Here is a 24,001-nt window from a genome sequence, read left to right on the forward strand (position 1 = left end):
CCATTCGGTTTCCTCCTCTGCACGAGTCGTCGCATGCGTGAAATCAGGGTGCGGCCACGTGTTGACTCCCTCGTGGCCTCCCTCCCCCATGTGTCCTGCCTATTTTGCGTTTCTTCGCGTCTTTCCCTCGACCTTCCCTGCCACCGGTCGGTCGTTTCTCGTTTTTCTGCTCTATCCTCGCCCTCTGCCCTGTCCATTTAGCAAATTGATTCCATAATACTGCCCGCATCGCGGCTTCTGACTAGCGTGATGTTTTAAATGCCTGGTCACTGGCACACGCATGCCACACGACAAGAGACGTCAGATAAATTTCACATTAGTGCTTCCGACGAGTGACGAATATTCGACTCAAATTTAAGTTTATTGGAATTTTAATACGATTGATAAATTTTTTTACCCCTTATTCCATTTCATTCTATTTCTCATAGGTTTTTAATACTAGAACCACCGACGAGAAAGTATAATATTTATAGCAAAGAAATTCAAGCGCAAGGTAACAAGAAAAGGTTAATAATTCAATATAAATGATACACATGCTTCTATTGTTATATTTTATTAAAAGTCACTCGAGTATAAAATACACTGCTGTAAATATGTGAAATTTCCATAGGAAATTATAAATTAGTCATTTTGATCACTTTGGTAGTTCTAGTGTTAAACTTTTTTCTATTATCTGAAGATGTTCTAGCTGTGCGTGATTACTGTAAACACTCTGACATTTATTTTAGAAATATGTGAAACATCGAAAGCGCAATGCCACATTGCTGGATAGTTAATCGCATAGGCGAATCGTCTTACTTGGCTGCAGCGCATATTGAGGCATTCTTTAATCGAAGAATTAGAAACTTATAATCAGGACAGACAGATCTCCCAGTAGATAAATTGCTGCGTCGTAACGAGTGACGAGTGAACCTGGCTTTTCCAGTTGACAAGTTAACAAGCATGACTGGGGATTTGTTATCGACGTTTCAATATTTCGTTTAATGTCAATCACGATAGGGCCCTCTCTGCGTAGAAAACACGTTAAGTCGCGATGCAAAACAGGACCGTGAGTTTTAAAGTGACAGCTAATTTCTAAAGTGGTTGCATTAAAATCATCCGTTAGCTATATGAAACAGCAGACCGCAATTAAGTCGGCAGATAATTACACTGGAATTGATTTATACAACAAAGTATATTAATTTACATGATGAGGAAACACGATATTTAATTAACGAGTTTGATAGACAGTGGTTGCGATATTTAACCCTCAGTTTGTATTGTTGAATCATTTATCACTCTAACAACTTTGATAGCATTACACAATCAATTACTTGCTTTCGCGTGTCGTATAAAATACAGTAAAATAAAGTAAAATATCTTGGAATGCATTAATCTAGAAGCGTTATGACTATCTGAAAGCCAACTTGTTGCAGTTGAGGCTCAATTGACAAATAAAACACGTTCAGTATCGGTTGAGATATTATTATTCTTCTTCTGAGCAATTTACAAATATTTCTTTTACAAATATTTCTGTTTATTAAACAGATTCCACAGAAAATTTCCATCCAATGTATCAACCTATACAATTCACGTTCACCTCTTAAAATTTCTCCACCTCTCCTTTTAAAACACCATCAATTACGCACGTCGACCTCTTTTCAATCATCTCCTCCAGCAAAAGTATCTCAAGCAAACGAAAAAAAGGAAGATGAAAATCAGTGAAACGGAGAGAGTGTGTATCGCGCGAGTCAAAGACGAAAGGAGAAGGAAAGATTGATAAAGAGGTGAACGCGAATCGATTTCGTAATTAGCCGTGGCACGTGGGCCACTCGGTGGTGATTTCGTTTGGTCGAAAGGGCCCAGTCGCGCACGCGTGAATCGTTAAGCCGATCGACCGGGTAATTAAGCGACGATTAACGAATTATCGGGAAGCAGGGCCCGTTCTTTCGCGGCGAGCGGCCGAAGATTAATGGTAACGAGCGCGCAACGGGCAAAAGTTCGTTTAACTCGAAACGTGCAGACACAGCTGCGTGCAAAGTGCACGGAGCCCGTGATCTTTGCTTTCCCGAAAAGTCACGTACGTGCTGATTTGATATCTGCATTTGATGTAACGATCCTTGGACATAGGATTCTTTTTTTTTTTTTTTTTTATTTAAGGGCGTACATTTCTCCTGAGAGAAATATAAATAATTAGGACGACGTGATAGAATGGCATGGAAGTGTAATTTATTGTTACAGAATGTTTGATTTGTGTGAGCGAATGTACAGTTTGAGAAGATAAAATCTTTTTAATCTACGGGCATAGTCTGTTTTATCCAGTAGTTGAGCGACCAGAGAATTCGAATGATGGCTTACGCAATACAAGATTAAGAATATTTGGCGTTTGTGCCGTTTGGCGATCGTGATGTTTGTTTCTGAAGACGATTTTTATTTAGCTTCGTGTATTTTTCAACGTTTCGTGATTTCACGCATCGCGCTGTGACGTTTGGGTTTAATGTAATTTTTTCGTTTTGTGAAATCATGAAATTTTTTTCCCTCCTTTCTTTTGGCAAGAAAAACACAACTGCATGTGAACAGAAATACATTATTGAATTATGATATAATCAGATTTCGGAACCCCTGTTCTCTTTATATGTAAAAAATAAATAAAAATTCCATAGTAACTCAATTATTTGAATAAAAAACGCACGAAACAATTATACGCTTGTTACTGAGTCTTTCTTTTTCGTTTAAAGTTAAATTTTTTAAATTATTTTTAAATTACTGTGAAATGTGTATTGTATGCGAAAAACTCGCTAGATCTGTCTGAAATGTAAAAAATTTTTTTTTATTTGTGTATGTTCGAAACTTGGGGTTTGGGCATTTACGAAAATTTGTATAGGATTATAAAAAGCTGGGATAATTTTGTCGGTACGTAATTTGAAAGATAGCTGTGATTAAAATTATGAAGCACCAACATTGGAAAGATTTGCGGCACTGATCTTACATTAATTCGTCACGCAAACACATTCGTTTCCAAATTAGCTACATATTTCCAAAACAGTGTGTTCACTTTCTTTAGACGCGTTCCTCAAAACAAATTATTATGTTAATCGTTCTTTTAGTGGACCCAATGTAAATAATCGAGACTTTCTAATTCTCTGAATAATTGTTCAATCGTCGTTTCTACGTGTTTGTAAAGTATAAATTTATATAAAATTATACGAAATACTTTGAAATTACATCTCACATTTATACGCGTTGTAACTGTTAGTGGATCGAATGACAAACACACTGATTATTGATAGATTTAATATAAATTATGAAACACATATAATGTTTAACTCTTATCGATTCACTCTCTATCACGTCTCTCATGCTTTGCGTCTGGGGATCTTCCCGATCACAACTGTTTCTCGTCACCATGCTCGCTCTCAATTGTTCTCGCATACATCTCTCTCATTCGTTCTTTCTTCTGCCATGAAATATATCAAACACTCAAATCACACCACACCACAATTATATGCACACTCTCACCACACTTATCCTTCCATAGAAACAGTATGTATATTTATTCCACAATACATAACTATCTATGGTAACCACTACCACAGTCACGTGATTTTTTTCAAACAGCATATCGATTTATATGTTGTTGAAATAACAATTTGGAATTTAAAATGGAATTTAAAATGAGATTAAAATGAAGTCGTCTGTTTCGAGTTGTTTAAAAAAATGTCTATTATACATGACAAGGATAGAACATACGACATTTTTTTTTTTTTTAACAGCTTAGATTCTTTATCATATTAGAATCAGTGTCAGTTCTCTTGTCACCGTGAAATTTATATAATTATTCGATAAACGACAGATGAGACAGCTGAAAATTTTTTCGAAAGCCTCGAGATGTTACAGGATAAGCAAGCCACTATTCACAAGATTCACGAAATTTTTATGTTATTTCGTCAGAGAAAGCAGTTTGTTCGTACTTACATTGGTATGGCTGATAGAGGCGCCCACATGTTTTCCTGCCATCTCGTGTGGGTGCTCGTATGTGGAAATCAGTTTCACGCGTGTTCTAAATTGCCGCTAGAACCGATCCGAATTTTTCCGTGTAGAAAAACATGCTTGGAAGTTGGAAACCTGAAACATGGAATTATTTTATTGTGAATTTTCTTTTTCTTTTTCTTCTTTTTGGAGTGAAAATAATTTCGTAAAGTGACATATTTATTTAACAGTGTTTGATTTTTCCTTTCTTCTTTTACTAGTTTTTAATTAGGAGAAATTTCGCTGGAAAAATGGTGTACAGATAGAGAAATACTCGTAAATACATAATCACATTGTGAACATTTAATGATACTATTGTAGTATTTGAAACATTATAGTATAGCACTTACAAATTTTTATTTTTAATAATTAGTCTCTCCAACTTATCATTAAAGAAAGAATTAATTTCAAGTATAACAAGAAAAAAAAAAAATAGTGACTGATAATCTTTTTCTTTATACACAGTAGTTATTCTTGTTCAAAATTTTCGCGTTACTACTAATTTCACCATCAGTTCGTGTCGACGAAACAGACGGGGCGGCCACGTCATCGTTTAGAAACCAACGCCACCGAAACACCCACGAACACATGTACAACATTTTAACACGATACGTTCGTTGCGTTTCAGCCTAATTAATTCCGGACATCAAGCTTTGTGACAATTAACACGTTCTGTTAATAAAACGGAAAACGTAACCCGGCTGTCTCGTAAGAAATTTTAAGAAAGTCCCGCTGTCGCTTGTAAAAATAGCTTAAGATAATAATGTCAGAGAATTATGCGTGTTCAACGACAATGTTCGACGTAACGCGCGTGTCACACTGAAAATATTTTCCTTACGATTCTCCATCTAATAAATGGGACACATGTTCGCTGGACATTAACATAAAGTGATTTATTGATATGATTATTTATCTCTGCTTTCGTACGTTTACGAGCGTCGTTAGATCCATTCGTCGTCTCATTATGCGCCACCAATCGGTCAGAGAACAAGATCCGTGTTTCAGTGAATGTTATTTTAATAAGTACGTAATTCTTAATTTAAATGGTACTTTTATTTTCGATTTCTCTTGTAAATGTAATATCGAATCGCCTTGTTCGTATTCTGTATACTCCGTAGTGAGTATCGTATTCATCTTTAAATCTTTAAATCTGACAACATAATTTCTTACATGTATGAAGAAATTTATTTTTTTTTTATTGAAAGAAATTTACATTCTTTGCTATATACTATAACTAACTTAAGCGTCAACTTTTTTAAGGCTTTCGAACATAGTATTAAGACTTTCAAGATTTCCAAAACTTGTGGGAACGCTCTCAAAATTTATCGAAACTTTTCAGACTCGAGATTCGAAGCTCGTCGATGTTACTCGAACCACGTATTTTGTTCACTTTCATTTTCAACTTTATATCGAATTATAAGAACTTCTGGCGTTTTAAAACATTTTCCAGCGATGGAATTCCATTATTGAGATTATTCCATGTCATAGATTTGTACTATGAGTGTCAATTACAAGTTCTGGTTCTAAATATGTAAATTATAAATAATTGACGAGAATAATAAGAGTGGTAAGAACAAACGAAGCTCGATGTAATTTCATTTAATCGATCCGTTACGTAATTCTTAATCGAATGGACGGAGAACAGTAACTTTTAATTCTTGAACGACGTGACATCTCGTTTCTCTTTGTTGGAAGCTCACAGGCCGATTCTTTAATTGCTTCACTGGATAATATTTTACTGCCTCGTTTCGCTGTCTTTTGGTTTCGTAACTGCTTGGGGTAATTAAATGCACAAGCGGCAATTACACGTGACAACTGCTCCCGCTGAATTTAATATTTTCTTACTCAGTTTCAGTGGTATTATAAAATTACATATACGTGTGTATATATATATATACATATATATTGCGAGCCATTAAACTGGCCAAGTCTCGAGTTGTTTATCACGTTATAACGTACGCGAAATACCACATAACTGTCTTGCATTGTTCTCGTATTTATGAAGGATACGAGCGGAGTTTTTTTTTTAAAGGGGGTATTTGCAAATTTTCAGAGAATTAACAGCGGTGATAAATGAGACAGTCCGTATAATTAGCAGTACACTGTGAAACTGTTGTTTCTGTTTATTTCTTGTTGAAATTTGAGAGCTTTCACTGTTCCTATGGTCTCAAACAATTTTTTTTTTTTTAAATGTGCCATTCTTCTGCTACTAATGTTACTTGTTATCTACTTCAGTTTCCCCAAATTATTTCGTAATTATACAAGTTTATTATGTTTAAAAGAGAATGTTTACAACAAACGGATCACTCTGTATAGACACACGGTGTTGCCATATCCATTTTATTGGCACGAAGTAAATAAAGCACAGACTCTACCCATTTCAGTGTCGTTACGCACACGGCTTATTTCACAATACATAACCTTTTTATCTCGGCGAATAAATTATAGATTTGTGTGGTCATTTGAATCGTACGGTCTTGTCTCGTTTCCAGTTATCGTTATTATTATTGCCGTCGTGGAAACTATACTGAAATATTTAATAAATAAGAACTCGAAGGAATTCGGACTAGTTCAGCTACTTACCTGTGATACTTGTATGTGATAGCATACGTAAATGTCCAAAAGTCCCATCAGAGAGTAACGGATTGGATTACGTAATGGATTTTTAGAAAGAAATAAATTATTATTCAAATAGATTAATTATTATAATAATTTTAATTTTTAGAATTATCATTATAAATTTAAATTTAGTTTATTTGAAAAATTATCGTATAATATTAAATTTAATTTTAATATTTTTTATATATGTAATTTTTTTTCAATAAATTTAATGTTATTTTATTTTATATTTTACTCTAGTTTATTAGTAATTTTTTTATATAATCATGAAGTGAGGATATGGAGAATATCGTTTTGATTCTTCATTTTATTTGATGTTTTATAAGATACAATAAGAACTACAGCTACATCCACAGCATGTTTCACTATCAATTGCATCAATTTTGACATTTTTAGTTGGCTATAACGTGTCTACATAATTTCGAATTAGAATCAAAAACATTCGTCTGTGAATGTTAAATTTCCTTTGACATTCTAATCTAACATTTCTCGTAACAATTTTTGGTAATTTTATATCGTTCCTGAAACACTTACGGAAAAAGAATCTTCTTCGAATGTTCTTTAAATCACACCTAACGAAAATTAAATACTGAAAGAATCAGGTGATCTAATAGTATCACGGTTGAGAAGAGAGAAAGAAGATACGTTGAAAATTGAATACTTTAATCTTGACTAATGTGCTTGTCAAAGCTACATGCCGATTATCTCGTTGCGCGAAAATAATATAATTGGAAACACGTATTTCGCGTAATCGATTTCATTGGCAGACGTCGAAGCCCATAACGAAGCGATGATTCATGGAAACGCAAGGAATAAAATAATGAGCCATCGAGGTGCGATCGTTAGTGGTGTACGCGCTTTGCGTTTTTCGCGATCACGATGCTCGTTTGTAAATTAATCCCGGGGGACAAGGGTTAAACGGTATTTATTACGAACAATTTTCATTTTCAAAGTCGAAGTTACGTTCAATCAGCTGGCCTTTAATGGAAAACGGGCAGAAATCGCCGAGTTCACGTCTGCGACGATAATTTTGTCAATCGACGAAACTAATTCCAACAGCGTGCTCGAGAATTGCGTATATATCTTGAGAAATAATCGTATCCTCTCCTCGTCTGTCGGGCTCATTTTACGATCGGTTTGTTTCTTTTGTAATTAATACTTTTTTAATTAATGACCGCCGTAAAAATCGTGATTTCAATTTCGGCTTTCTTGCTATTTAATTATAGATTCATCGACGCTGTAAAATCGATCGAGAATCAGGATAACCGGACGAATTTCAATTACGGACATTGGAAATTACAGGCGTCGAAGTCGTTACGCGGAAAGATTGATTTTAATGAACGGTCCAAGAATTCTCGGAATAATTACTATTTAATCAAATTCTTCCCCATCTGCCCGCTGAAATTTTCCTTTGAGCCTTGTTACTCAGTTGCCGATGCAAACTTCCGTTTATATTCTTGGACTTCTCTGTTTTCGTATCCTTGTAAATTTGCTAAATTTAAATCTAAATTTTTTGATTCCTAAATTTTTCAACCTCCAAGATTTCTAATTTCGAATAACTAGATTTGCTCGTTACGCTCGATCTAATCATTATACTCTTTATTCATTTATACTCTTTGCAACAATGGCACAATTTAAACTTTTAAATTCTATAATTAGACGATTTAGAACTAGAACTAGCAAAGTGGTGAAAGTGACAAATTTTATAACCTTTGCACGACCTTTTTAATTACATTTACGATACATTTTCACAGATTTGAATAATTAAGTTTTTTATATTTATAGATAAAACATTTGCCTATTTCCCTGATACAAGTTCCAGTGTTAATCATTTCACTTTCGTATAAAATAAAAATCCTACTCTGATTTCATCTGATAGAAAAAAACAAACAAATAGAAAAAAACAAACAAATTGTATCTTTAAAAAATACGACGACGTTAAGAAAAAAACCGTCCGTCCGTGGATCTTGATATTTAAAGCGTGTATGATTTCATCGTGGAGCCACGTGGGCGGCTGATCGATTGGAGGATCGATTGGGGATCTATCGGTTGCGTGGCCACGCGAAAGGCCATCGGTGAATTGCTTCGTATAAATTGTTAATTATACGGAACCGTGGCGCGGTGGCTTGTAAAGATCGCGTGGGAGTATTTCGTGGCCGGACCGGTTTCGGGCCGGTGGTAATTAATTTTCACACTCCGTTTCTAATTGAAAAGGATCCAAAGCGCCTGACTAGGAGACCGGCAGCGTTTGTTTGCTGGCAGCGTAACTCCGTAGCCGATAATTGAAAACGGGGCGATCGTGTTTTAAAGACTGGCTTGGCGAAAGTGTGCGCCGCTTTTTCATTTATTATCGTTGCATTTGTTGATTTATCGCTTTAGCGGTCAATTTCCAACGGCTTAGCGGCCCAATCTCGCTTGTTAATGCCACTCCGTTCTGCGCGAGCCTTTGTTAACAGCCGTAAATTTTCCAATGAGAGCGCATTAGGAAATGTACTTAGCGGAATTAGCGGACGCGATTTGATCTTTACGGTACACAGGTTTTAATGAGCCGCCGTTAGAGCAACGATTTATATATAAATTCTCTCTCGTCCGGAGACAGATAGTCGCCCAGGTTGGAAAATTCATTTCAAAGATGAATTAATTTGTGCTTTCGCGAGGAATGAAACTTCTCTCGACGAGGAATCCGTACGTGATATAATTTCAGTGGAATTGGAGATTTCTAATTCTTACATATGCAGTAAATATTTCTATACGTGATGTTAAACGTTTCTACACTGTGAAAATAAGATTTCATATTTTTGTAACAATATCAAAGAATAATAACGTCGAAATAATTATTTAACGTGTTACATTCAATTTCGTCGTGTTATCGAAATTTAATTCGAAGGAAAGAAACGATTAGTACAGCGAAAGCGCAAATTCACATCCAAAGAACATACGGCCGGTTCATGTTTGCTCTCGATGCTTTATCACTCAAAATGAGAAACAAAAAAAAAAAAGTTTCTTAAAATTTCCAGAGAAGGTACTGAAATTTCAGTACGATCATAGTTACCACTCGCTAACATTGCACACGTAATCAATCTTGCGGTATTAAGTCATTTTGCGAGCAACAACGAGCATAACGCGAGATGAATCTCGACAAAACATCCTATTTATGAGGCTGTAACCAATAAAGTATGCTGCAGGGGTCACGGGCAGCTGTAATAAATATGTTCGCACACACAGCGTCTTGTTCGAGTGGCGGAAAAAGGGGATGGAGCAGGCGAGAAATATCGAGCACTGGTTTCTCGAGTGGCCCGGAGAGATCGCGTGGCTAGGCAACATCAATTTCGAGGGTGATTCTCGCCGCTGTCGGAAGAGTCTCGAAAATTTCGAACGGCCGAGTAACTGTGGAACATTCTGGTGCACGAAGCCGAGTAGAATACGTCCAGCCCTTCCTCTTTCGCCTCCCTTTCTCTTCACACTTTCTCTTCTTCCCTCTTTTTCTTTCTTCCTTTTTTCTTTTTTCTTTTTTTTTTTTTTTTGTCTGGCTCTTCGCGATGATGATACTACACACGTTTCTCTTCCTTGGCAATAATATCGATATTCTCGGGTATATACTTTTGTAAGAATGCCGCAGTTTCGAGAGAGAGGAACATAAATTTTTATGTAATGGAACTTCGTACCAGAATTATGGGTAGGAATGATTTCGACGAGCTACCAATTCTTCCTGGCGTTCGGTTTGGTATTTTTTGTAATTCTTAATTCAGGAATTACATTGATCAATTACATTTTCTATATATTTATCAAATTTATATTATTTCAGATTAAATGGTATTCCAGTATCTCAGAAATTTATTTGTCGCAAGAAAGAAACGTAATTTTTTTTTTAGTGATTTAATTCAGAAATTAAACTGAATAATATAAATTATCAAATTTATATTATTCGGATTAATTAACATCTCAGAAACTTATTTGTCGTGAGAAAAAAACGTAAATAATTGTAGATTTTGAAAAAAATGATATACACAATATGTATAGCATAGTTATTTCAAGAAGGCATTGTTAAATTGGATTAGTTTCTAACACACAAGCTCATACTTTGAAACTAAAACTGTTAGAGGCTTTCACGTGTAAGCCGTGTTATATAGCAATTTCAACGACTAAAGATCTATGAATATAATATCGCAACAATTATTTTATGTATCTCTGATTGGTCTCTCTGAAATGAGAACATCCTTTAGAAATGAATTACTAGAGAGCAAGTGAACATAGCTTCTAGTTACTAATCCTACTAAATATAATCTTAATAATTTTAAAAATTTATTTATATACCTAGAAATCAACTATAAGTAAGTGAATTTAACTATAATTGTGTCGTTAAAATTTTCCACACTGTAGAATTAGAAAATTATGAAATTTTTGTTTCTCAACTATCTACACGTATTTATATTTTCAAAAATTTAATGTGAAATTATTCTTTATTTATCGCTATGACTGATTACAATTTTCTGCAACATACAATTCCATCGAGTCCAAACGCTGACAGATTTCACATCAAACGACAAAACGGCACAGACTGACAGCGTCGCATTAATGGAGAAAACTCGCTCGACTTCTTACACAACGTTAAATTACGTTATCCAAAGTACGTACGTACATACGTTCGGGGTTGTAGAGAAGAGTTTAGCCTCTTAGCCATGGCTTATGGTTTCGCCATCGACAGATGCAACTTGACGCATTCCTGTTCATTATCTAATTTGCCGATCGTTTGCAGGCTCACGTGCCCGGAGCCCTATTTCGTCAGCGAGGGCCTCTACTCTACTCTCGAGGAGTTGGAGAATACGCGCGAGGTTACCCTACACGTGATGACCATCGGCGGCTTCATCGAGGATCCGGCGAAGGTAAGTCGTCCACCGTTCTGTTACGCAAACGCCGTTTTCTTTTCGCCTCGAACGAGTAGAAATCGCCTCTGACGCGGTGATCCAGAGCGATGAATCGTTCCATTCTTTCCGCGTGTTCGCGTTGCTAAATCGAACGATGCCCGCGGAATGATAACGACAAGGTCTTTGCATTCGGTGAAACTTCTTACATCGAGATCAAAGTTCTTGAATAATTTCTTTCTCAAAGAATTTAATTGCATTCTTTCCTCTTTAAAAAAAGGAAAAGAAACGAGGGGTAAGAATTAGTTCGTTTGTTAAGAGATAAGTCGTAACGTGAAGACGACAGATTTGAAAGTTTTAAATTGAGATTATAATTGCGAACTCTTGGCAATTGAACAATATTTCCGACAATAGAAGAATAATTGGAAAAAACTAGTGAAAATTCAGTCCCTTTAGTTTCAACTAGTCAGCCGTATCGCGAAACTTCTGTGGTAACTCGCGAATCTAACGAAACACACTCGCAAACGAGAAGAGAGTTGTGTGCGAGAGTTGCTTTGAAAATCAAAGAAGAGAGAGCGCCCTCTCTTCTGGCGTCTGGTTCTGGAGGTCGGCGCGCGGTGCAATAAGAGGCAGATACTCTCGAATAAATAAAAACACGGCTAATTGCAAGCGCGGCGGATGTCGGTTCATCCGTCGACCCTTCGTTATCTGACGTGAGCACCGATTAAAATTACGTACGACCGTGCAGAGAACCGTCGGTCTCGCACGCTGCCTGTTCTATCTCTCGGCTCTCTCCTCCGGTTGCTAATTAAATGCAACGGCTAATTAGATAACTGATAAAAGGTTATGGCGGTCCGCGAGCCGCACGATGTACTTTTGGCCCCACTTACGCTCTCTCTAGCCTCCGTTCCCTCCTTCTTTCTATCTCTCGTTTCTCGTCTCCCTCTTCCCTTCTTTCTTATTCACTTAGTCAGATAACTAGCCTATGCTTCAGATAACTAGCTTTCTCCTTCTCCTCGATGTTTATTTTTCCCCTCGATCGGGTAGGTTGTCTTGTATTTTCACTTCTTATTCCACTTGTTAGTCAATGTTGTTTATTTTATACCCTTTCTTGCCTTTGTTCTGCCACTTCTACTTCTTCCTCCGCTTCTTCTTCTTCTCCTCCCCCTCGAGCACTTCGTTCTTGTATTCTTACTTCTTTTGATTCTTTCGCCGTGCATGTTAAGCTGTCGCTTCTGTTTCGTTTCCTCCCCTCGGTTGCGTTTTTCCCCCCCAGCCGCGCTTTTACTTTCTTCTTTCACCTCCCGCGTATTTTTGCGTAGAGCTACGTTTTTTACATTCTCTCGCGACTTATCTTCTTCCTTTCGCCGCCTTTCGTGATCATTTAGCCTCTCCGCGCGTTTCGTTCGGCCACAGTTTTCTCTTTCTCTTTTTTTGGGGGGAATAATTTACACGGAACGTTTCGACTGTTGACGGTTTCGCAACAGCGTTACGAACGATTTTATGTTTAGAACTACGAGAAGTTCTAATACTTTTAGTAAAAATTGGGGATAGAAGGAATAATAAAATTTGGAAGGATCGACATTATATTTTAATAAATTATTAATTACCACGCGAGATTGATTCATTTCCCCCATGATATGGTATAAAATAGTTTTATAGTATTATCTTGCCATTTGCGTTGTTTAAACTTTCGTTGTCGATGATATTCATTTTAATCATTCTAAAATATCTGTAAGAATGAAAACGACGCTCAAGGATGATTATTGTAACAGTCAACCTATAAATATATATATATTTTTATATAATATATTTCATATAATATATTATATTTTTATATAATATATTTTTATTATATAATAATAATAGCGTGTTATATTTTCTTTGCAAAGATACAACTAAAAAGAATTAATTTAAAGAGTAATATAAAAAATATTTAAAATCTACAGAAGGTTTAAAAGTTTTCGTTGTTCCTTTTCGATTGCTCCGTATTTCTTTTCTACTGTTTTTGATCACATTTGGCTACTTCAAGCCAACTTCTCGTAAACTCGTTCTCAGAAATAGGTTTTGCCTTTTTACATCTGCTTTTACTTGAGCCACTCGCTCTATCTTTCTCTTTTTCTACGCTTCTATCATGCTCTCGTCGTTCATGTTATATTTCGGTGGCAAATTTATGCTTCTTCCCTTACAATCTTCTCTTTATATTCCTTGCTCGTTTCTTCTCATTATTTGTTTCTCGTTTCCATGTTTCTCGCCTGTTTTCTTCTTCACCGACACAGGAGTAGAATCGCCAATTTACTTTTATTACTCTCAATTCACGTTTGCTCTTTGTTACTCTATATTTTTATTGCATTTGTCCCTTGCTGGCAGTTCGTCTTCTCTCTTTTGCCTCAGTCTATTTCGAAACCTGTTATTCAACACGTTTTCTCGACATTCCTCGTCATCTTCGTTTCTTCCTTTTATGCAATTCCAACTTCTCCTCTTCGACGATGTTACTACCTCCTCAGTTTTTCTCGTTCTTTTTTCTTTCATTTGTAATTCAGAAATCGCAGTAGCGGAGTGCGTCCGAGTATCAGGGAAATTGAAAGCAGTTTTCGTGTAATTGAGAATTTCAATTTTTGCAGAATTGCGAAACAAAGTATAAAACGAAATATAAATAAACGCTAGATCTTAGTAACCGTTATGCAGTAATATTTCAGGTTATTATCAAACAATGTTCCAATTAAATTAAACAATTTTTTATCTCTGTGGAAGCGTAAGATTAGCAAATCCTCGTCATTACGATCTTTCGGTTATTCCAATTCTTCATCCGCTCTTGCTCACCCCTTCTCTCTTCGTCCGCACCCTCTTTCCACACCCTTTCCCTTTTACCTCTTTCTCCTTGAACTAGCCACTCGCGTTCATTCCGCTTCGAAATTCGAGACTCGTCTCGAATTCCAGCGTCGATGAGGTATCCACGACCTTGAGGCTTTCAGAGGCTTCGCTTTGGATAGCGTAGCGTAGGAAGGGCAGCTAAGTGGAAATCTAATTAATGCGTTTTTACCGGGAACGAAGTTCTACGTGGAGCACCGTTCCGGGAACTTGGCTGGTTTGTGTGCGCTCTAGGTGGCACGTTATCGTTAATCTCGCGGTATATAACAGGGGACTGACGACAAGGGCAACGATCCTTCCACAAGGTGGTTCCCTGGCAAACATTCGACGACACGTGCTGTTGCATCGTAATTGTGTTATTCTTCGCGCTCGGTCCTGAGTAATTTCGTCTAATCGATCGACCAGGCTATCGCTTTCGAACGATGCGATCCAACCGTGTCATTGTCAGACTATACATGGTATAAAAATACTATACAAGTATTTTTTGGGAATTTTGAAATCGAGGAAGTTTCAATCGATCGATAGGACTTAAAAGTAGACAATTTTTGAATAATATAATTGAGAATTACTAGTCAAATTTATAAACTTAACGTCAGAACAACCGATGTAATTTTAAAGCGTAAAATTCAGTGACATTAAAGTGAAAAAGATGAAGAAGCTTTGGTGTATTATTTATTGATTTTACGAAACGTCAGTTAAATCTCATTCGTCAGTTAAAAGATTTCTGTAAATTGATCGTTTCAAAACACAATTCCACTGTCAGAATTTTTCCCTTTATCGTAATATAATAAGCACTTGAGGATTATTTCGAAATTCTTTGATCGTATTCGACAAATCTACTCAACTGATCTCTTCCGTTTTTTTCTCTCTATACAAAAATTTCTGCGTAAAATTCTATTCGTACAAAATGGTCCGATGAACTTCATTATTATACTATTTAATTGTTGCCTGTAATTATTAGTATTATTTTAATAAATCTCTTTAACTGATTAGTTCCATTTGTCTACATAAATATTTTTAACAATCGAGTAATTGTACTACTCGAGGATTGCTCGTAACTCTTCGACCAATCTTAACAAGTGTATTTAACTGATTTTTTGTTTCTCCTTTGAAAATATGTTTAAAAAATATCAGTGGACGAGTGTTGGGTCACGACGACCTTTTTCACGAAAGTACCTTTGCCTGTTTGCTCGTGTCGCGATTAACGAGTCGGGAAACTGGTTCGCATCCCGTTTCGCACGCCTCATTACCTAGCCGTGGGGTCCTGCTATTTTATTTATGCGTCTATAGTCGACAATAGTTATTATAATTGCTTGTCGCTTCCACGTGATTTATGAGTGCGCTGCTAAACGCCGCCTTTTTAACGGCTAATCCTGTTCGTAATGGCTACCGTAGGCCACGCGAAAGCTCTCCACTCCGGCGAGTTCCACCTCGAAGTAATGACAGAATTCGTGGAAAATTGAACGCATTTTTCAGTCACGAGCCATTTCCTTACCTCGGTATTTCCTCTCCTGCCGCTCGTTGCCCGCGCAACTTTTCTTTTCCGAATTTTTCTAAGGACGTGTTTCTGATAATCTCTATAGATCAGACGAAGAGACAATCTCCTGCAATTGGATTAGATCTTCACGCGGTATCATTGTCAAATAAAATTTATCTCTTGTCCAACATTGTGAAGCGTCGTACAATTTATCGCCTCGCACGAAATACTGCGAAGCTCGTTTTGCGAGTTTGGCAAACGAATGGTAGACTCAGAACATTGGAAGGTAGGGAAGAGAGGAAGAAATCTCACTTGCTAATCAATTAATCGTTAAACACTGTAGGATCGTTGGATGATTGCTGTTAGACTTGTTCCTATGTTAATTCCAATTTACGTGTACCGAGGCTGACGAGGGTAATTCCTTCGGAAAAGCAATAGATCAACGTACAGTGTAGTCGTTGTGCAAGTAGGGAATGTCGTTGTGCATAGAAAACGCGAGATCATTCCAATCTATCTACGCAGTCACATTGAAACGAGTAAATCCAACGACAGGAGATCTTGATGAATCTCTCGAATATTAGTCTTTCGTGCAATTAAAGAGAGGAAGTTAGTGTTACGATCAATATAATCTTTATTCTCGTTACGAGAGAAAATTCGAGCGCTGTTTCTTATCACAAAAAGAAATATTACTTTCTCGAAAATTTCGCGAACCGAGAAAGTTTAGACAGATTTTCCGAGTGAAGAGATTTGCTTTCTGTACCAATTATCTGACACTGTTACACTCGAAAGGAAACATATATAAAGAATCTTGAGAGTGTCTCGCGCGCGGAATTAAATTTGTGAAAGTAATCGAGGACAAACGAAGCGTCGGGATCGCGATTTTCGTTTGTAGTAATGAAGACATTGGCTCGGTTTACCACCACAGGCGAAGAGAATACGATCCTCCACGGTGCGGTGGAACAAGCTACCAACGCATCAAAGTGGCATAACTTGCGAAAAGGTTAACCGGCTAAACACGCATCAACTTCGTATCAAAGCGCGACGGCCTCTTAACAAGCGGCCACTACTACCGATCGCTAAACGCGCTAGGCGCTCGCTCCAGCCGCTAGATATCCCGGTAATGTTATAATTACACCACTGATGTAGCGATAATTCATCTGACTTCGCGATCGCGAAGTAAACGCGACCCGTATCCTCCGTGTCCGTGCCTACGTACGTGCACGTACACGCTAATGGTGTACACAGCGCGGAGAGATGGGCTCAGGCGTGTTAAAATCAGGGGAAAACCGGTTTCTCTTCGCGCTTTAACCGCGAAACGTCCGTTAACGCTGATGACGTGGAAAACAGACGGTACCACCGTACGCGGATTACAGTGAATTGCGGCAGGTGTTTGTAATACTCGGCTTCGATTCGAAGCACCATCGAAGCGAAACGCCATCGTCGTCGATGATACCAGCACGGAGGGAATCAGATAGACCGAACGAGGAAACGTTCGGCGTCGGTTGGCCGAAAAAAGGTCGCGGTACCGCTAAGATTGTCCCATCGTTTTAATTGAATTTTTATTTTACGCTCAGTTGCTCGGCCTACGAGCAGTTGGCAGTGTGTTTACGAACCTGGATGACCCAGGTGCCAGCCATTCGACGTAAATATCTCGCTTGAGATTTCCGATGGAATCTGCGAATCGTTAAACGCGAAATCGCTGAAACGTTGTTAACGTTGGATACCTCGTCGTTTGAATTGCAACTGTGGAGAATCAGGAGATGTTGTTGTACGAAAATTTCGATCCGCAAAAGTGGAGTGTAGTTGTGGTCGAAGGTTAGAGAATAGGTTATGCGGTGGTATTCATTTTGCTATTGGAATGGAATTTATATTTACGTAAAGTAATAACTGGAAGGTGAAGTGCGATCGCTTTCGAGATAGCTGCGTGTGTAATGCACATTTCGACTTGTTTCTTTGTCGATTGTAAAAATGAGGAGATATTTCCTTTCTGAAACCAAAATTTGTACTTGAAGTACTTGAACGTATCATCGTATCGTTCGTTTATTAAAAGAATAATCAACGTTTTGGGAAACTAACGTTGATCACTTGTTTTTACCAAGTACAACGAACGTAATCTTTTTATATCTTCAGTTCAATAATGTATAAAGAAACACCAGAAAGAGAAATCTTTCACGTAGGATTTCTTCAAGTCCTGAAACTTGGTTTCCCTGATATGTTGAATAATGCATATCACGACCGAAGTGAGCATTGTTGCAACGAAAACGGAAGCAACTTCCAATTGGCACGTAGACAGCTTTTACGAGCCAACGGCACGCAGCCATCGTGACATTTCAGAGTGAAAAAAAAAATACTATCTTGAAGTGATTGATCTGCAGAAATGGCAATCCAAACTCGTACTTATTGCTTAAGTAGTCCTAGGCAACTTCATGCAATAGTCAAACCAATAGCGTTTTTAAAGTAGATAATATAAATCTTATTTTCCTTTTTCACTCTTCATTGTCAAATTCTTAAATTCTCAATTCGTTATTATACTCTTCTTAGTCGTTCTCCAACTTTCAAATACAACATATTAAAATTCAGACATCCTATTCTCCTTAATCTAAGTGGAAATTGGTCTATTCTTGAAGTCGTTATTCAAAAAAAAAGAAAGAAAAAAAGCGAAAGCAATCGAATCGTGAATTAGATGATTTTTCGTGGTGTAGACGAATACAAATATGACATTAAAATTCAGAAACTTTATTTTTCAAATTCTCATCCCTCAATCTAAGTCACTGATCTATTCTTGAAGTCGTGGGCTTGATCACTTTTTAATGGTACAGATGAACACAAATACGGCATATTAAAATTCAGAAATCTTATTCTTCCAATATTTCCTCAATCTAAGTCATTAGTCCATTCTTGAAGTCGTCATTCGAAAGAGAAAGAAATAAAAAAAAAGAAAATAAAGAAAAATAAAAAAGAGATAAAAAGGGAAAGCAATCGAGTCGTGGGCTAAATGATTTTTTTTTTTTTTTCGTGGCGCAGACGAATACAAATGAGGCCTCGATGCTCCGTGAAGACCGTGTATGTCGCAAGCGAAACGCCACGGACGACGTCCCGAACGATGATCGGCCAATTCCTAGACACGGCAGCGAGCATAAATTATTCAGGCGATGTAGCAAAAGCGATTAATTTTATTGGCCGACGTCCCGGATATGGCTCGTCTGCACCCGTCACCGTCGCTTTGTTGCAACGTCGTATCCTATGCTCCGTGTTCCTCGGTTATGCGCGAGCTCCGGCTAACACCTTATTAACGTCGCCGCTTACACCAGCGTCGGCCACGGGGAAATTGCGCAAAAGCTGCCGTTGCTCTCGGCCGTGTTGCTCTTTTCTCATCGTCGGAGATCGGATGCTGATGCCACGTAGGAAACAGGACCTTTCGTTGCCACCTTACATCGACTGTTGCACCCGAGAGATCTTTAATGGCGTGATTTCTGTGCTTCGTGTTGAGAGTGAGAGATTAGATAGGAAATATGAGTTGGAACGACTGCTTGGTGATTGTCGGGTTACTTGAGTGGTCGGTACTGTCTCGTTTCAAATTTGTTGAATATTTCCTTGCTTTTAGGGCTTTATACGATTGTACGTTATCTATCTCTTTTTACTGTTCGAGTTTTAGGTTAAAGTTAGTGGGAGAATTCTTCTAGCCAACATTGTGAAAGTTATAAGTCAATCGGGTAATTCATATTGGCGATTTCAGTATCAAGGTGTCGTATTCGAAATTTACAGTCAGATCAGAATCGGAGCAATCAGATCAGGTTGAAAACCATCGAGCATACTCGAGCGCACACGATTATTTGGATAGCCTGACTCGGCTTCTTCGAAAAAAAATCGAATAGATTGAGCTGAGTTGCTGCGATATTTTTAAGATTTAATTCGACACAAATTTTTTTAATTCGTAGTATAATATATATGTAAGTTGAAGTTCTATTTTTGCCCAGAATTTGCGAATGTGTCCTATTAATATTAGTGATAGATTAATTTTTTCAACGTTGTAGTACTAATTATTTAGCACTCTTCGGATGTTTGATCACAATTACAAATCTACTTTTATTACAAATTAAAAATTTTACGCCGAATTAACGTCTTGAATATCGCGGATGTTCGATTCCTTTCGACCTGAACCAACAGTTTATGGCCATTTTATTAGTCTGATTGGTCAATCTTTTGACCTGTGGCCGTCTATTAAGGTGAGAGGAAAATGAAAGGAAAAACAGAAGGCGAAGAGACGGTAACTACTTCGTCAAGTCCGTGGAAAAACTTTAAAAGTGTTCGCTATTTATGGAAAACCTTGTCTTGAAAAATGTTGAGTTCTTTCGAAGGATTAAACGAAGTATTATGACGAAAATCTGGAGAAACGCCAAGTTTGCCGAAACTCTATTTATTCCTTGATTAATTAACACATTCTCGATCGTAGGACGAGACGTTTGGCTGAACAGCTGATATAATTTCCGAAAGAAACGCATCCGCGTAAACGTTGTTCAGAAAATTACCTCCTTCTTTCATAATAAGAGTTTCTTTTAAATGATTAATGTGCGATGAAACTATGTGACCTAATAAAAATTTGAAACGAAGATACTGATAATTTTGATGAGAAACGAATGATGAATAATCAATTTCTTACTATATAAATGTTATTACACTCGCTTTGCTAACTTGATACTATGTTAACTATATTCAGCGATATTGTTATAGTTCGGATAATTGCCATTATTCGCGTATTTACTGAATGTTCGTATATTTATTATTTATTTATATATATATATTATATATATTATATATATATATATATAAATGAAAATTGTAGTCAGCCATGATATACAGGGTAATTCATGTAACTTGCACGCCCGAAATAACTTTTAAATTGTGCGTCTAATGAAAAGTTATTCATAACTGTATAACTAACCTGTATAAGCCTTAGCTAGCAGGAGCGCCAATTTTGAATTACGTTAGAGGCATTTTACGTTAGAGGTAAAGAATTTGAAATGACGTAGAACTACTTCGCGAATGTGTTAACATCAGTGACAAGCAAATCATTTCTCACGTTCCGTCGTATAATAGTATTATTTATTAAAATTTTTTACTCCATCAAGATTCACACGTTTCCTTACATATTTCATAATTCGGAGAATAATATCTAAGCACATATTTCTCTGGAATCTTTTTTATCATGCCACGATGAAATCACGAGCAAAACACCGGGGAGCAAATTGATTTACGAACGTCGCCGCACGAGGTGGTTTTCGCGTGATTCAGCGACATCTTCGTATGGCCGGGTCGCCCTAAAATCGCTGACGACGATGCTGACCTATGTTCTCCGAGGCCGGGGTAACCAAATACCTGGCTAACAGCCGGGTCATTCATGCTCATTATCTCGACACTTAATTCTCTCGCGTAGTCGCGTGATTTCTGCCGATGGACTTCGACGGACTTATTCCACGCGATAAATAAACGCTATAAGCTGATTGATTTTTCTCGCCCCGCGACGTGAGATGGAACCTTCGTTGAAGTGGACTTCGTTGTTATTCTGCAACCACATCGCGAAAATTTAGAGGCAATTTCTATAGAGAGATTTCCTTCCTGAACTTTTATAGCTGCCGGATTCTGCGAATCAGTGATCATTTACAATATTTATTTTAAAAGTTATACCTCGGCTCAGAAAAGGAACTTTCAATATTACGTCGAGTGAATGACATACGGAAAAGGAAACATTGAATTTCATGCACAACGTAAATCAACTACAGTAACAACGAACAATCAATTTCTTAACACTAGAACTATCAATGTGGTGTTAAAAGTTTGTAAAAAAAAATTATATAAATTAAAGCAATATGTTTTTAGAGATTCGCAAGATAAACAATTGAATAATACACAGTAAATAATTAAATAATACACAATAGAAGCTTGCGTTGCATGATACACTTGGTAATGTAACTCTGTTACATTATAAAAGTTTTCTGTCTCTTTTTTCATCTCTCTGATGGAAATTTTATGCTTTAATCGTCAACGTTACATCCTACGCTCTGTTTCCGTGATTCGACAGCGTTTCCACGCAATTGCGCGCTGCATGCTCGAACGTATGAATCTGCATGCATTCGCATCTCATCGAAGCGGTAGATCCTTTTTTCCTATCGGGTGGGAATTCGTTTCGCGAATGGAAAGAAAACGACGGTATGTGCCAGGTGTATGTATGTACGTGGCGAACGTAAACGCGTTCGGCCAAGATCCTTCCGTCATTAAGTTTCTTTCCTCTTGCCCGGTTTTCTCATCGACCAAACATGTCCCGATGTGAGTGTTGACCTCGCGGTTACTGGGAACCCATCGCGAGGCGGACGTGTACGTTGCTAGACATCTATCTATGGTGTTGGCTGTCCGCGGACGGTTTTTAGGCTCGGGAAGAATTGACGCTTAAACCCAGGTTGGGAAAGTTGAGTGGTCGTCATCGTGCCGCAGAAAACATAGTGGACTCTCGCGTGTACTACACTGAATGCAATTCGTTTCTTTCTTTCTTTCTTTTTTTTTCTTTTTCTTTCTCTTCCAACGAACCGTAGCCGCGCTTTCTTCACACTGCGCGATGACAGTTTGGAAATATTTTTGTCTGTGAACGTCGATTATTCTAACGGTATCATAGCTCGATTTTTGCGAGATTAGACAGCTTTATGGAGACAGTTCGAGCATTTTCACATCGTTCTTGCTCGCTCTGTCGCGTTAAAATACTAACAGCAGATCGGGAGTACGTCGAACGATCGACGATGTCGATGCGAGTTGTTTTGCGTCAGGGAGAAATTGATCGAATCGTTTCGATTAAAAAACGTTTGAGGTCGTTTCTGACGCAAGGGCGGCCAACATTTAAAAGAAGATTTATAAAGAACGACATATAGAATTTCACGCATAGAAGTTCACAAATTCACGATTTTAACGTGATGATTTGTTAACAATCATCTGGTATTTTCACGGCGTGCGTTGTTTGTTGGAAAATTAATGAAATATATACGACAAAAAATTGTGGAAAAGATATTTCTGAAAGAAAAAAGATAAACGTTGGATTATTGATTTGCGAGACAAGAGATTTGCGAGATGAACAGCTCTTGTAATTTCATACAGGATTTCATGGTTCTCGCGAAACTCGTGATTCTTTCCACGATATACACATGTTGAAACAAGGAACGAAAATTTCATTCTGCAAAATAAATTTCCCCCCCAAAATACATATCCGAATACGGGATATATAACAATTTTCCAGAAATAAAGCAGGAAACGTTCATCGTAAGCATCGGTCGCATTAGAACGAAAGAGGTGGGAACATTTCTCTGACTAATCCACCTTTCACTTGTCCATTAAACACGCGTAATTATGATTGATTGAAACATTGATTATCGACTACCAATTTCACAATATATCACACAGAAGGAAGTGTTAAATTTACACACAGGCACTCGATTACTCAGCAGTTTCAGCGCAACTGGTTCGAGCGCAACTAAATCGCGCGCGGATTTCGTTCTTTTTCATTTCATTACCTCTCGTTTCTTTTTCTTCTCCTGTTTCTCCCTCGCGAGATCGGCATAAATCATCGAATCGCTCCTTTCTCCACGGCGCGGTGAAAACAAACGTTGGAAACGAAACATCCATTAAGGGCATCGAAGCGAAATAGAATTTCAATCAGTTCCCCATCAACGTTAAGTGCCGGCTCGTCGACTGTCAGGATCGCCTTCGTCGTCGTTCTGCGCGATTATCGTCATCAACAACGCGACGCCTAAACCTCGTCGTTGCGAATGCGCGCCTCCTCGATGCCTAAGAGGCCAGATCGGCCTCTATCGAATCTACAGTGGCTCGAAAATATTCGAACGGATGTCGTTTTCGTTTCCTTGCGTAGATATTTTTACGTGCGTTGTGTGGAAGTTTGAAAAATTTTATACAATATCACATAATAAATTATTATAATACAATATTACGTAACGGCATTACATGTTATTACAATAATAAAATTTTAAACCAATCTGGAAGTACATGTAAAAATCATGAGATTTATTATTGAGAATGTGATAAAATTTGGAAACCCAAAGTGATTGATTGAGAATCTGAGAATGTACATACATAGAAATTACAAAAGATATTCTGCATATTGGAG

The 24,001-nt window shown here is 37.5% G+C and overlaps 1 protein-coding gene across 1 annotated transcript in view; it reads left to right on the top strand.

Moving 5' to 3' along the window:
* Positions 1-11,582, top strand: part of LOC122529266 (UPF0489 protein C5orf22 homolog) — a 558,593-nt gene extending 547,011 nt beyond the window's left edge. The window contains exon 4 of the mRNA XM_043655214.1: positions 11,384-11,582. Coding sequence (XP_043511149.1) covers positions 11,384-11,582 — 199 coding nt within the window. The remainder of the gene's footprint in view (positions 1-11,383) is intronic.
* The last annotated feature ends 12,419 nt before the right edge of the window (positions 11,583-24,001 follow it).

The sequence above is a fragment of the Frieseomelitta varia genome, unplaced genomic scaffold (assembly GCF_011392965.1).
Source record: "Frieseomelitta varia isolate USP_RPSP 00005682 unplaced genomic scaffold, Fvar_1.2 scaffold_281, whole genome shotgun sequence".
NCBI classification, from domain to species: Eukaryota; Metazoa; Arthropoda; class Insecta; order Hymenoptera; family Apidae; genus Frieseomelitta; species Frieseomelitta varia.